The sequence below is a fragment of the Motacilla alba genome, chromosome 3 (genome assembly GCF_015832195.1).
Source record: "Motacilla alba alba isolate MOTALB_02 chromosome 3, Motacilla_alba_V1.0_pri, whole genome shotgun sequence".
In the NCBI taxonomy this organism is placed as follows: Eukaryota; Metazoa; Chordata; class Aves; order Passeriformes; family Motacillidae; genus Motacilla; species Motacilla alba.
The window spans coordinates 107,168,005-107,183,186 of NC_052018.1; the positions used below are offsets into that span (position 1 = coordinate 107,168,005).

General features: G+C 39.6%; 1 protein-coding gene across 7 annotated transcripts in view; it reads right to left on the reverse strand.

Annotated features, from left to right (window-relative positions):
- Window positions 1-15,182, reverse strand: part of MACROD2 (mono-ADP ribosylhydrolase 2) — an 844,207-nt gene that overhangs the window by 264,739 nt on the left and 564,286 nt on the right. For all 7 annotated transcript variants that reach the window (XM_038130850.1, XM_038130847.1, XM_038130846.1 and 4 more), the window contains one exon: window positions 11,519-11,549. In XM_038130850.1, the coding sequence (XP_037986778.1) occupies window positions 11,519-11,549 (31 nt within the window). The remainder of the gene's footprint in view (window positions 1-11,518; window positions 11,550-15,182) is intronic.

Sequence of the window (15,182 nt, forward strand, 5' to 3'; positions counted from 1 at the left end):
AACCAACCTGCAAATACAGCTCAAAGTGTCATTGGACATGTTCCTATTGGCACTAGGCTAAAAAATAATGTTCTGGCCTGCTAACAGTCAGCTATAGTGAGTTTACTGCTACAACAAAAAGAATAGTTAAAAACCTATCAGTGGCAGAATGTTTAGCACCTATTACAGACATGAGTGTAACTACCTAATGGTAATTAAGGGCATAAGAGAATGACTAATGCTCTGAATCCATAAAAGTGCATCGGTTTGGAAGCTATTATGATTGCACTGTCTGCAGCTCACAGCCTGCACTGGGCAATTTACAGTGATAAGCATTCTGCATAAAACTGATGCTCCATTCTTCCAACGCTGGATAATGAGCTGGTACATAAAGCTGGAACTACACACCGCACACTGGTCACCACTTGAACAGTCGATTTACTCTCGTCCTAAGGATGCACCTGTTTTTCTTAATCTTAAATTCTACATATTCCTATGCTGTATTTTTCCTCATCAAAATGCTAAACGCTTCATGTGGTGTCTTTTGTGGTTTAGAAATATGTTTTTGTCCAGCAAAACTGAGAAACAAGAAAATGGATAAAGAAAATACAGTACAGGCTGGCTGGTAGGTAGAACAATGTGCTGACATTTATATCAGCTCTTACTTAGCTCAGGGGTTTCTGAACCAGGCCTTCCCCATGCAGAAGTGGCATGAAATTATTCCCATGGAATAGCCCATTCCTCAATGAGTGACCTGGAAGCGCTACTCCATTGGACTAAGCAAACCAAAATTTAGGTTGCGAAAGAAGCAAGTCACAATGTATGATGAATTATTATATTTTCTGCTTGGGATGCTCCCTGAAAATGAAGGTTTAATGTTTGTATTCCAGGGAGAAATGAAACAGAAGGGGGCAAAAGTTCTTCCACTGCCACAGCATCACATACAAGAAATTATTACCCTTTAAACTATACCATATTTCAACTAAAAGGTTCTTTCAAACATCACAGAGAAAAGGGGGGGATGGGGGGGCAATGATATGCTGCATTGTCCAAAACTAAATTGGAAAATGATAGATACAGATTATCATCTAGCAATTTATAGGAAAGTAAGTACTTTCATTCTCTTATATATAAGTAATGTACTGAAAGGAATAAAAAAGATATACAAATCGTTTACAAATCAGACTTTAAAGCAATGTTCTTTTCAAGGGGCAAGATACTCTTTCAAGAAAAAGTAAGATAAAGTCTTCCCTGCACAAATCAAATATTTTAAAAAAGGTACAATACTTTGGACTAGATTTCTCCTCTGCTGAGATCAATGCAGTTATTCAAAGCGAATTGGGTCAGTTACAAAAAACCACATTTATTCCTTTTGATGCAATGGAACACTTCACAGCTAGTGCAAATCACCACAGCTTCTCTGAAACCAGTGTACTCCAACATTAACTTAGCTCTGTTTCCATGTTAATTACCAGATGAAAACCTAAAATCATAGCCATAGATAGAAAAAAGAACATTGGTAAGGTAAAGAACATTACTGTGAGTACTACTATGAATAGGCCAGTTAAAGGAGTTCCATATTCCTCACGTAACTCTAGAAGCCACACAGCTGCTGCACAATTCCAAAAAACAGACAAGAAGAACGAAGAAAGTTAAGCAAACATCTACCAAAAGCTCCAAAGTTCTCTGCGCAGCTGTCAGAGTAAATAATTTTCTTTAGGCTGCCATTGTTTTCCTTTCCATCTGGAACCAGCTTACCTCCTGTTCCCTGGGACAAAATCAGAGTCTGTGTGAAGCCATAACCACTCAGACCTGCCAGCAACATTAACAGAATCATGGAACGGCTTGGGTTGGAAGGGACCCTTACACAATCTAAACTTCAACCCCAAATTCTTGCTGGTTTCTGCAATAGCCATAACACACCCTGCCAAACCGAGGAGTCATTTTGGTTCCCATGGGATCAGACACAAAATCACTCCACAAACACAACTTAGGTTGTTCTCTCTTCAAGGCGGGAACTTGCAAGCCACTGTGACTTTTCCTCCTGAGGACTTATCCAGGAGCTCTGCGCCCCACATCAGTGATGGATGAGGTGTTGGGATGCTCTCAATAACCTTTATCACGCCCGCCAAGCCCTCTGACTGAGAGTGAACAGTTTGTTTATGGGCGGTGCTGGTGACAGGCACAACAACAAGTCCCCTCATTCAGTCAAATGGCTGAATTGAAGGATTAGTCTGTCATGCCAGCACAGGGCCTCATTTTTCTTCTGTGCTACATGGGTCACCCCCTTCCCACAGCCTGTATTTGATCATGATTAATTCGTCAAGGCTGGCTATAGCATGGAAATGAAGAAATGGATTGCCAATTACAGTTATCTTCTCGCCGAACACCCCTTGAACCAGTCCTTTTCTGCAGTGCTGACAGCTCAGAAATAAACCAAAAGCAGCCCTACTGAGCAGAAGCCTGACCCAAAGTGTATTTTAAAGCAGAAGGTGACTCCCCCCTGCCCAAACCCACTCTAGAGTGTAAATGGGTGACCTTCTATCCTGCCTGGCAGGTACACAAGAAGCCCGCTCACGCTTGTTTTCGTAGTCACCTTGTTTATATGTACTGAATTTCTGACTTACTACTCTTCAACAAGAAGGTGCACATTTGTTTCTGTGAACCTTCATTTCTGAAGGGGAATTTAATATGTATACAATTACTGCCAAGTAAACAAACCTAGCAATGATTCTGCTCGGCACAGAAGGAAGCTCTGGAAAGGATTCGAACCTTCTCCCCAACAGTACTCACAGAAAGGTAAATTGTGACTCTTGCTGCATTTCCTCTGCAATAAGCCTCATGGGCTCTTACTAGCTGTGTAATGTTTCATTGATACAAGCAACTAGCTTAAACTGAATAATCAGATTCTGATAGATTAAATAAACAGGAAACAATTCCACAACAACCTGATATTTTATGAATAATTATTAATAAGGAATTTGAGAAATAACACCGCAGCCCTGGCAATGCATGCATGCAATTTGTTTAATTCACTGATACAAACACCAGCCAGTTACCTGAGTTGCATAAATTCGAAGTATGTGTATAAATCTAACTTTTTATTACCTCAGAAATTACTAGTTAAAAAGAAAATCCCTTTTTCTACCAAAAGAGAAAAAAAAAATCATAGCATTGTAATAGATGCTTCCTTCCATTGTTGTAATTCACCGTACTTTATTTTCTGGCACATCACACCTTGAGACAGAAGACAGGTGAACATTTTGGCAACAAGTGCAGCACACAATAGCTTTAAATACATTCCCAAGATAAAAAGGCACAACTAACTCTCTTCCAGGCCCAAGGCAGCCCTCCATTAACCCAGCTGCCAACACGATCTGCGGTGTGCAGAGCTGCAGAATACATCTTATAAACAGGATTTTGGCTTAGAAACAGGATTAGTCATTCACTACACAGAACCATTCAGCTCTGCTATTCTGCCTCAGTGGCAGTTGCCCTTTCCAGTGATATATGGCAGCATCACAATTTAACAAAGATGCAGGAAAAAGGACAACACAGTGAATGACTCTCAGAGATGCCTTTAGCTTGACTTTCAGGTACTTTGATGAGACTGAGAATAGCAGGTTTATTCTGTTGATCCTTTCTTTCATTTCAGGAGAAAGGTATTTGCCCTTGCAGCAATACATTCTTTACCTTTCACAAGCCACCTAAGAGTCTCCATATTCTCACACACACTTCTTCCAAACTTCTTGGAGTGACCAAAGTTAAGAACGAGAGATAACTTTGGTAATGTAAATTTATATATATGGTAACTCTCTGTGTTTGTACTGGAGTAGTATTAAGGGTCTCCAGCACTGACTAGAACCATTACAATAGATATTTCATAAATAAACACTAAGAGACAATGCCGGCTATGAAAAAGTAGGAATAAAAAGTAAGTAAGAATAAAAATTAGGACAAATAAGGCCCAGCATCACAATATTCTGTGGCCAGACCACAGGTAGGCCCTTTGCACTAAAAACTAAGGAATTAATGGGAAACAGAAGCTGTTTTCCTCAGGCATTTACCATCTAGTGCAGTCACAGAAGTTCAAAAAGATACCAAAGGTCAACACCTTTGTGGTAAAACTATTTGATATATGTGACACCACAAATATTACTCCTACTCAACTTTAGTGTGTCAGGGCTTTTAAAAGCTCTGCAAGGACACACAAAGACTTCTACTACTTTTCTGTTCTCACAGAATGAGTTTTAAGCTGTGAGTGGGACTCAGCTGAATAAACTCAGAGTCACAGGATATCTCAGGCTGAAAGGGAACCACGAGGATTATTGAGCCAGGCTCTCTGCTCCTCACAGGACCACCTAAAATGAAATCATGGGACTGAGGGCTCACGCTCATCAGGTTTCATGGCAGCTTCCTTCTGTTTACATTTGTAAACTCCAGATAAAACAATTGCATGGTATTAAAAGGAATAGAAGGCTTGCCATCGGTGAGCTTTTTCTAGCTGCCAAAGTATACAGAACGTGTGGTATAACCAAGATTACATGCAAGACTAGTTAAGCCAGAGTGCACAGGTAAATGAAATTCACTGCTAAGTGCTAAAATGTGGGGAGGCATAAAAAAGATATTATCATAATGACTATGTTTTCACACTTCATCTCATAATGAATATGCTTAAAAGACACCCAAAACAACACGGTAGAATTCACTAATGGATTGGGCTCCAAGGTAAGTTTTAGAGACATGCTCTTTCCTGGGGCAAGGGGCAAGATTACATCAAAGAAAAAATCTGGACAGCAATAATTGGGCCTTTTACCAAGAAATATTTTATACTTCATGTATCATCCTAATGCAATGTCTCTAGGATGAGGTCCACATAGCTTTATTTTCTTACTTCAATTCATTTCTAAACAAATTAGCCTCAAAGAGCTTTGGCTTTTCCGGAGTGTAAAGGCACAGAACAAACACATTAGATTATCATGCTGACATCAGCCAAGAAAATTTAGAAAAGAGAATGAAGTGATTCTGTTGGTATACAACAACACAGAGCTTTAACTTTCATCATGGTAACTGAGACATTCCTAGCTCTTTGAATAGAAAACCACAAATATGAAAGCAAATCATACATCTGACCAGCTGAAGCCCTGTTTATAGTTTCTGCAACACGCTTTCTGGATACCAGAGAACTTTTCCAGCTTTTTTATGCTTTACAGGATAGTTACCTGACCAAAAAAAAAAAAATACAGAAAGTGAAGGGAAAAAAGGGAAAACTGCCCAAAGCTCAACATGTTTTTGACGCCTTTGGGGATGTTCCTGGCTTTTCCTCAGCAGCCTGGAGATACCTGTAGAGCTCACTGCTAAAGCAATTTGAGCCACGCTAGTAGCTTCAAGAGGGAAAACACTGTGAAATAAGAGCAAGAGAGCACACGATTGTTTCTTGCAGAGTAGAACCCAGGCAGTGAGGTTAAAGAGGGTGGGCAGCTGCAAGATAGAAACCACGATAATATAACAATATATATCTCATATAAATATGGCTGAAATAGAAATTTTAAGAGGAAAAAGAAACTACATAGAATTTTTTTTCATCCTAAAGAGAACATGGAAAAGACTAAAAGAGATGCCATGAGGCAACTAACTATTTAGTCAACAGTCTAAGCTTTCAAAGGGAAGTTTTTAAGGGCAGTCACTAAATGCCATTTTCATGAAGGGCAGGATTTGTCCTCTAGTGTTAAGGGGAAATGCTGCAAATTGGACCAGTCAGCAAGACCTTCAGAATAGATAAAATTCTAGATAGTCAAACTACATTATGCATAAAAAGCTAATTTCCACTGAAAAAGAGAGCTTATTAAGTCTCTCGTCTGGAATCAAGTTAGAGCTTCTCCTCGCTAAATACATCACATGAATGTTAATTTTAGACTGCTGAGAGCTCATCAATTTACACTTCCCTGTAATAATTTTTTTAGTATTTAAATTATGGGAAGGCACCAATTAGTATCATGGACACCACACTATCTGAAATAAGAACACTGTTAAATAATGCATGCAACAAATTTTTATACAAGTAGTAATTAGATTTCTAGGATTACTTGAATATTATAATAGTAATTTCATAGCTGTTACCATTACTTTTAATAATAATCTATTTAACTGGTGATCAGACCCAAAAGAAGTGTCAAAGAATGAGTTCTCATATATCTTCATTTTTGCAAACATATCACATTATGCCAATTAACCAGCAAATAACAAAATGCAATTAACTCTCAATGAGTTACAAAAAAGGTCTTTTAAAACAACACAGTGTCAAAAAAGTTGATGTGGTCTAAGCTGAGGGATGAGGAGCTGCTGATAAGTTTAAAAATCAGCTTAGTTATGAAAATCTTCTTAATAGGAACTTTTCTTATGTGACTTACCAGATTGGGATTTTTTATCACAAAGAATTTATATGATAATATCCATTTTCCTGGATAACCCCAACTGACATCACAATATCCAATTCTGATGATCACATAAGCATCAGGCCTTTTTAATGGTGACGGGAACTCAAAGCACCAGACTGAAGATAAATACAAAACCACTTCATAGTTACTTATTACACGCTGGTGTATAGTGGCTCTGAAAAATTTGCAGCTAACTCCTTCCTTGGAAAGACGACAGTGCAAGCCTTATTAGAATTGCTCATTAAAGAAACATCTATTCCAGAAATGAAATGCCAACAGGAAAATGAGGAAAAAAACAGATGAGAAAGATGGAAATAGATGGCCTCAACCTTTAACCCTGTGTCAGGAATTTATTCTGCCTTTGAAAACATTTGGTTTAGTCTTCTCACTCAGACTTTATGAGGGCTCTCACAATCTTTCAGTCAAACACTTGTTGGTTAATCCCTTGTTATAATCTACCTTGGATCACCTCATGGGGAGAAGAGCTGATGGAGATGCTCCCAGCCCTCTGCAGCAGGATGAATCACTCTTTGGACTCTGAGCAGGACAGACTGGGGCTCAGGACTGTGGTGACACAAGCTGGCACAGGACCAAAGGACCTATTCCCCAAATCTAAAGCAGACCAGAGGATCTGTGCTCCCTTCCCTGCATCCTCCCTTAAGAACAGATTATATGCTTCTATTTCCTATACACACAGCCAATTTACTCTACTTTTTTCTTTTCAGACTTCCCTTAGCAACATATAGCAAAAAAAACCCAACAAACCCTGTGCAATGTTTTGCCATGACCAGGCCAAAAGCTGTACGTAAACCTCAGTGGACTGATTCTATAGCAGCAAGATTTACTCCAATGTAATAACCATGTTTAAAATGTGGTGAAACTGTGCATTTCCATCACCTAAATCACCACAGACACTCTCCACTTTCATGGCATTTGGTCTGTTTCTCTCTCTGTTTTTAAAACTAATGCAAGTGTAAGTTCATAAGGAAACTAAGAGCTGCCTTTATAGTTCTTCTCAGAAAGGACAGAGGACATAATTTTCATGAAATCAAGCTAAGGTACAGCACACAGCTGTAGTGATGTAGAGACAGAAACACATACCAATTGCAATTCGGAGTTTCATCTTTCTCCCTCCACTTTATTTCTTCTGTTTTCCCCTCTCCCTTAAGTTTAAAATAACATTTAAATACTAGTTTTTGATGTCAAAGAGCAGCTTCTGTTGCCAACGTAAGTATCTCAGAACAAAGCCCAACCCTGTCTTACTGCAAAGTAACAGCAAGGAGGTAACACACAGGTGTGCACTGCCCATAACATCTTCAATTCCTTCCTTTTGTAGCCTATCCCACAATTATCTCAAAACATTTGTGACAAACATGAAAAATCCTGTCTCCTGACATCCATCTGCAAAGCCTTGTTTTAATTTTGTGGCTTGGAAGGTTTGTAGCACCATATAAAACATCCTTGTTCACTTTGCAGGCTGCAAACGCCACAGTTTGTGGAGAGCTTCCTAATGAGGTGCTCTTCCAGAAAAATCTCCTAAAGGAAGTGGCAGTTCCTCCCCAATCCTCTCTTCTGGAGGTACCTCAGATATAAAAAGAGAGTAATTAAGGGGAAACTGGACATGTAAATGGTGATCCACTGGTAAAACATGAAAATCTGACACACTACAGCCTAAAATAGCACTTTGTACCCTCTGAACTATAGATTTCTTCATACCTTTTTATAATTTTTCTCCAAAACAGATATTAAAATTGCTTTAAAAAGGAAAAAAGAGACAAAGATGTAAGAAAATCCCTAAAAATCAAACTGGTCTGGCTTGTGTTTGTGTGTTGCTAAACAGCTGCTAAGGATGTGTGGAGCTTGATACTCCAATACCTCCCTAATGCCATGGGAGGGATGAAAATCCTCAGTCCTCCTTCCAAAACAATTTTATCTGGGAAACTTCATGCTCTTGGTATAAACAAAAGAATTTATTGCAATAGAAGAAAGTAACCCAGGGATCCATGGGGATATAAACCTTTACAACCTTTGCTTTCTTAGACTGATTAGCAGTTTTTACGCTTATTAAAGGTGACAAGGATCTCTTAGGAAAATATATTAGGGATTTGGGATCTCGTAGGGGAATTTTTTTTCCCAGATTGCCTGTGGGCAGACTCTCACTTGTTTTTTTAGTCCTTACAAATATTTAGCATTGGTTGCTTCCTATGTCATTTTTCAAAGATGGAATCCCACATTTGAATTAAACTTCTAAATCAAAGATCCTTTGTGAGAGGATTTGTTGCCAGCACTCTTTAAACAGGAGCACATGAAAATCCAAGTTTTGCCTGCTGGCACGGTGCAGCAGCCAAATGGCCTTCTCTAGGCTGTAACTTGTTCAAGCTGAAACATCCACAGCGTGATGGGTGGAGATGGAACATCAGGAAAGTGTTTGGGGAGGTGGGCAGACTTTTCCTCCATCCAACACTCTTCCCATGGAAAGCAATCTGCCCTTTGCCAAGACCTCAGAAAAAAAGTTTTGTTTGCTTGTTTCTTCCCGGCTTCCTTTTTATGGGAGTAAAAGAGTGCTCTATAAAAGAGTGATGAAAACAAGAGTGGACTGCTCCCCACAGCAGTGTGAACACTCTGTCCTAATGACGAGAGCGCAGGTGAACAATCTACACATCTGCAGGGGTCTGGAGCGGAACTCAATCCAGATTCTCAAACCGGATATACTCAGCCAACCTCTAGCAAATTTCTGTACTTCAATTTGCAGGAGAAATTGCATCCTCAGCCTGGAGTTTCTGAATGGAAAGAATTTGTTTGTGTGGATCCAAGATGAGGAAACAGCAAGCGTGCTCCTTCAATGCTGCTTTATTGGGACAGCCCAGTGCTGGGTGCACAGCACAGATACCCTAATCAGGAATGAGGCTGATCCACTTTTTCATCTAGACACTGCCTTTATCTCAAGGAATATGCATGGATAAAGGGGAAAACCCCAACAAAACCAAAAAGATTAAAGCACAGTTTTGTGGGGCTTCTTTGTACTTTACGTTGCAAACACATCACCACCCACGGTGTAATTTTAGCAATGCAACTGCTATCAAACGTTCTTGAAAATACTGACACCTGAAGCTAGAAGCAGGGCTGCCTGTTTAATTTTTACTCTCAGGCAGTGCATCTGAAAGTCTGGAAAGAACGGAAGTACTTCTTTAATTGAGGAATAAAAAACATTTCTTAAAATGTAAACAGTACCATCAAGTAGAGGCTGTATTCCCCCCTACAAAAAACCCCAAAAAGCAGCCTCAGGAAACCAGAGCATTTTAGCACAAATGCATTTTAATTTATTTCCAACAGTGAAAACAGCAAACAATTACAGAAAAAGCATCTGCTGCAGTGTATAATGTTTTGGTAATGCCACAGCTACTTCGAGAAAAGCATTGAAAACTTCACATAAACTCACAGATATTCCTATCAGAGAGCCTTTCCAACTTTCTCTGCTGGCTTCAGGGAACCATATTTCTCACCTGCTGAGACTTTCCTATTAACTAGGCCAATTCTAAAATATAGTGAACTATTATTCTTTGTACCTCCTACTTACTGGTAATTTCTTTATACTTACATCATATCTTGGTTGATTTTCTAAAATAAATGTATCAAACAAAACCCAATGTAAACAAAAAAAGTATATCAAACAAAAATGTATCTATGTAAAAGATCGAGATTTAAGCCAATGAATCAAGGACTAAAATGCAAAGCTTGCCTCCAAGTTCAAAAGGGGGACCAAAAGTGAGAACTGAGAGAAAGCTTTATCTGAAACCAGATTTCTATTCAGACAATTCTAGTGCTCGTGGAAATGGCATCTGCATGCTCTTCTGCAACAATGGAAATGCAGTTCAAGTAGAAGGGAATACAGCCCCCAAATTGGAGATTTTACCTTCTGAAGCCTATTTCAGATCTACAATCACCAAAAAAATTTAATAAGAGGTCCTTAAAATAGAAGGAACAAGCCTAAATATTTCTGCCTTCATTTCTCCCCTCCTGAATCTGAATTATCTAATTAGTCAAAGCTCAAGTTATCTTATCTAACAATAACTATATGTTATGACTTACATCATATTTCATTGTTACATGATAATGTGGTTTTTAAAATTTATTTATTGTTGTTTAGCATAAAATGATTGAATAGTTTCGGGTGGAAGGGACCTTACAGATCATCTGGTTCCAATCCCCCTTGGGACACGTTCCACTAGACCAAGTGGCCTAAAGTTCCATCCAACCTGGCCTTCGACAGTTCAAGACATGAAGCATCCTCGTGTTTCTTTAAAGCATCCCTATTTTAAAAACTTTAAATTGTGTAAGTAATCAAACCTACAATCATCTATTAGATCTAAATGAAAAAAAAAAACAAAACAGCATAGGTTATTGTTTAAGAACTTCCCTTTGTAGTTTGCATGTTTTCTCAAATTCTCAATTTTTTTCTCTAAATATTGAACTACTTGTTTTTTTCCTCCTTCAAATATCATGCTCACTTCTTTCACAACGCCAACCAAAAGCCACTTAACTGTTAGTGATGGATTACCTTATGATTACAACAAAGCAAGAGACTTATAATAACCATTTCCTTCCAGTTCCTTCAGGCCATGTAAATTTGCATGTAAATTAATAAACTAAAATGGTGGAAGCAAAACTCAAGGGAACTAAGATAATTTCCTGTAACTCCAGCAAGCTGGCTTGGCTTTTTTTATTTTTTTTGGCCAGCCTTGGACATCATGGCATCTTTCTTTCTTTCCCTCTGGATGGAAAATTTTGCCAGACCCCTATTTTTCCCTTGCTGAAATAACAGCAGCGTGTTTAAGAGTTACTGCAGAAGTGCAATCACAGTTCCAGGTCTTGGCTCACAGGCTCTAAGGGTTATGCCAAGGGCTGCACAACAGTATCCCACTTCCCAGAACACCAGCACCCAGTCACGGCCAAAGGCTTTGGGTCTCTGTTATTTAACACAGTATAAATACATTGGTGAGATAAAATGACTGATGAGACATCTGATAAGAACTATCACTGTTAAAAATAACGATAATAGGGAAAAATGAGTAAGAATAAGTGACATCAAAGGTGTGTCTTACCATAAATTCCGGTTGAAATACAGGGAAAGGCCTGTAAAACATAGGAAAGGAAAAAAAAAAAAGATCAGTGGGATTTCTGGTTACCATACTTTTTATCAAAACCAAGAGTGTTTTTAAATGCCTGTTTTTCAACACCCAGAGATTATACGTTACAGCATTCACGGATACAGCAGTCAAATCACAGGCATTCTCATGTCCTTATATGAAACATAATCCATATGTTTTCCTTGCTGCCACATTAATAAATCTGCATTCTTTTTCACATCTTGAGCTACAAGCAACATTTGAACACAGACTCATCCTTAAAACTGCCTTTTGAGCTAAAATTTGATGCTATGAGCTAAAAATTAACACCATAAGCTACTGCAGTAGCAAAAACCAAAGTCATATCATCTGGGTAGAGTTAGACAATGTTTCTTCATCAGTAAAATAAGCTTGGCCAGCTTAGACTATGTTACTCTTTGCCATGCCCCCATTCACTATAATCTCCTTTTCTGATTCAGTTCTTGACCTCAGTTCTTTTGGACGTGGTTTATGGTGTGACCCAACACAGCTGTACTGCTAGAAGCCAAAGGTTTGCAAACTGGGACAGGGGGAGGAACTGGAAGATGCTGGTGAAAAGAAAGAGTACATTTTTGGGGCAGCTTGGACACCAAAGAGTATACATCATGCAACAAGAAATGTTACAGACACTGTGCCAGGAAGAACAATAATTTACATTCCTGCTAGCTGTGTGGGTTGTCTTGAGATTTGCATTTCTATGAGCCAGAGTCAGTTTTCCACCAGGAAAAAACAAAGCTGACGTTTCAGGAGAGAGGCAATTTTCTTGGTGTTCAGCCGATACGTGATATCGCCTTTGCCTCCCACCCCTGGACTGACAGCAGACACAGCTCAAAGGTATGAGAGCACCTGGGACCTAAGTCTCAAATATCCACCCTGAGGCTCCCTCCAGATCCCCCAGCAATGAGTCATCATACAAAAGAAAGAAATTCTTCTTTACTTAATCGCACAGGAAAACATTATTCAGAGCTAATGCTTGCTTTATATTTAACCAGGGAATTAATTAGGGAATGGTGATTAAGAAAGGAGAGGTCTAATGGAAAGAATACATCCTCCCCTCCCCTCCGAAAATACTTAACTAAAATAAAGTGGAGGAGAATTATAGTCTCATTTCTTCTCATAGCCACTACAACTTACATCCTGAAAAGTACTTAGCTTTGTAGTTTGTACCCAATAAATCACAAGAATCAGCTCTTTAAAGAAATGAAGAATAGAGGAGAAAAAGGAAAAACAACCACCACATGGTTACAGAGCTCAGGCTGAAGTGGCAACAAATACTTCAACAATCAGATAGTGCATAAAGGACGATTTTGTTCAGTTTAGAAAAAGATCTTAAAATTCACCACTGTTGCAGTTTCCACATGTTAAGAGATAATTGCTCCAAACAATTGTTTTGTTCTCTATTCTTTGCAGATTTTGAATAACAGCGTGGGACTTAGACACTCATTTGCCTCAGAAAAGGAGTAACAGATTATTCATGCTTCCTTCTCTTACTGGCCCCACAACCAGGTAAGGGGAAACAGTCCTGCAGCAGCTCCAAAACTCCATCAATCCCCTGGCTCCTTGGCCAACACCCCACATGGTGCCCATGGGACATATCTCCCCTACTAACTTCAGACCCCCACATGAGTCACAAAGCCATCCACCCACCTGGGGGACCTTGGGCTGGAGTGGCTCTGCAGCCCTCTGGCAGCAAAGAGCAGCAGCTCCCCCAGGACACTGCAGGCTCATCCCTGCTGCAAAGCAAAGGGCATCCACCTGACAGGGCTCTGAGCAAGATCCCAGATCCTTAAGGTTCTGAAAGACCTCTAAGATCACCGAGCCCAGCCGTTAAATGAGCCTCTTTAAAGCCGTGGTAGGGACCTTGAAGGGTTCTACAAGACTGGCTGCTGCACTGTGGGGCAGGCTCAGCACACGCTGCCAACATCTGGCACCACAGCTGTGTACTGGGGTGCTAGACCCAAGCAGCTGAGGGCTCCAGGGGAACAAGCTTCCTTCCCATCTTTGCTCAGAGAGAGAGGTTGAGAATTGCATTTTCAGCTCTGCATGGCAGCCACTTGCTAAACTTGCTCATCTCCATTCACAAAACGTGTTCTGAGGCCGCTCAGCAAGCTCTGGCTGGCAATTTGTGTGTTCTGTGTGTTTCTGACCACTTTAAAAATTATTGCGTAGGCACAATCATTGCCTTGCTTCCAGTTTCTGTCATGCAGCTGAAACAGATCTGGAATGCAGTAACAAGACTGTATAAAATCCCATCAAGCTCCTTTGGAATGTGGGTCTGCGCCATAACTCAGATGAGCTCTGCCCTCTCCCTCATTCAGAGATGATCACAGCACACAACCAGCAGATGTAATTTCGTAAAATGTGACAGTGCTTTTATTCATTCAAGAGAGACCCATGCCCGAGATCACATATCAGCCGTGTTTCCTCTTGGCTCCTAGGGAGACAATTTAGTCTGGATGCCAGGTTGAAATTACTGGCAGAGCAGTAATGGGGAATTCACAGCATGGATACCAACACACCACAATATTTGGCTTATGGACAAAAGATGTTAAGGTTTCTAACCTTTTCTGTGCCTAATTAATAACAACTTAATTATGTATCTGATTTCAATTTAAAAAATCCATTTCACAGTAGGTAACATTCATTCCTATTTCCACAATAAAAACATTTATCATCTTAATTTGTTGCTGGTAACCACTATTTATTCATGAACTTTCAATTTATTTGCTACTAAAATAGCATATTTGCTTTATTTGGGGACTAATAAGAAATGCTACCCTGATAGCACTCAAAGCAGACACAACTCTGAAGTTAAACATAAGTAATAAAGGCAGGAGCTTCCTACTACTACTGTGCTTTTGCAATCATCTAGAGAAAGAAGCCAAATTAAATCAGGTCTGTGAATACTGTAAGGCTGAAATTGATTTAATTCCTGTAGGAGAGAAATGTGGGCACTCAGCCTCTGGTTCTTTTTAATCCAATGTGTCTTTACCGAGGCTACAGCAGCAGTGCTAATTAGGATGAAATGTAATGCAGCTTTATGAGGAACATTTACAACAGTCACCATGAGGAGGCCAAGTTGGACTCCAAGACATTTCAGTAAGAAGCACCTGGGTATTTAAATACTTAAGGGCTTAGCTACATCAAGGGGCTCTAGTTCACACTGAGCTGCAAGGTATTAATGGTTATACATTAGATGAATACAATTACTAAGTCTACACGACCAGAGGCCTCCTACTGCAGCCACAGCTCCTAATTGCTTACACAGAGCAAGGACTTCCTTCAAATTAAGTGCTCAGCATTCTGAACTTCTCTCCCAATGTCATTTCTGCCACAACCAAGCCACATGCAAGGTAAGCACTTTTCTTCCAGCACATAACACAGCAGACAAAAATAATATCAAACACAGACTTTTCTCTGATTTCACTGCATCATCTTATGAAGAGGATTAATTCTCCTGCTTGAGAGACATTCCTTCATGCACCTTGCATTAATAATATTCCTGTTCATCAGCCTAAGCTCCTAAAAAGCTTCTGCACCTTAGATACTTTCCAGAATAACATGCTCTATGAAAACACCAAACTTCAAAAAATGCAATAAA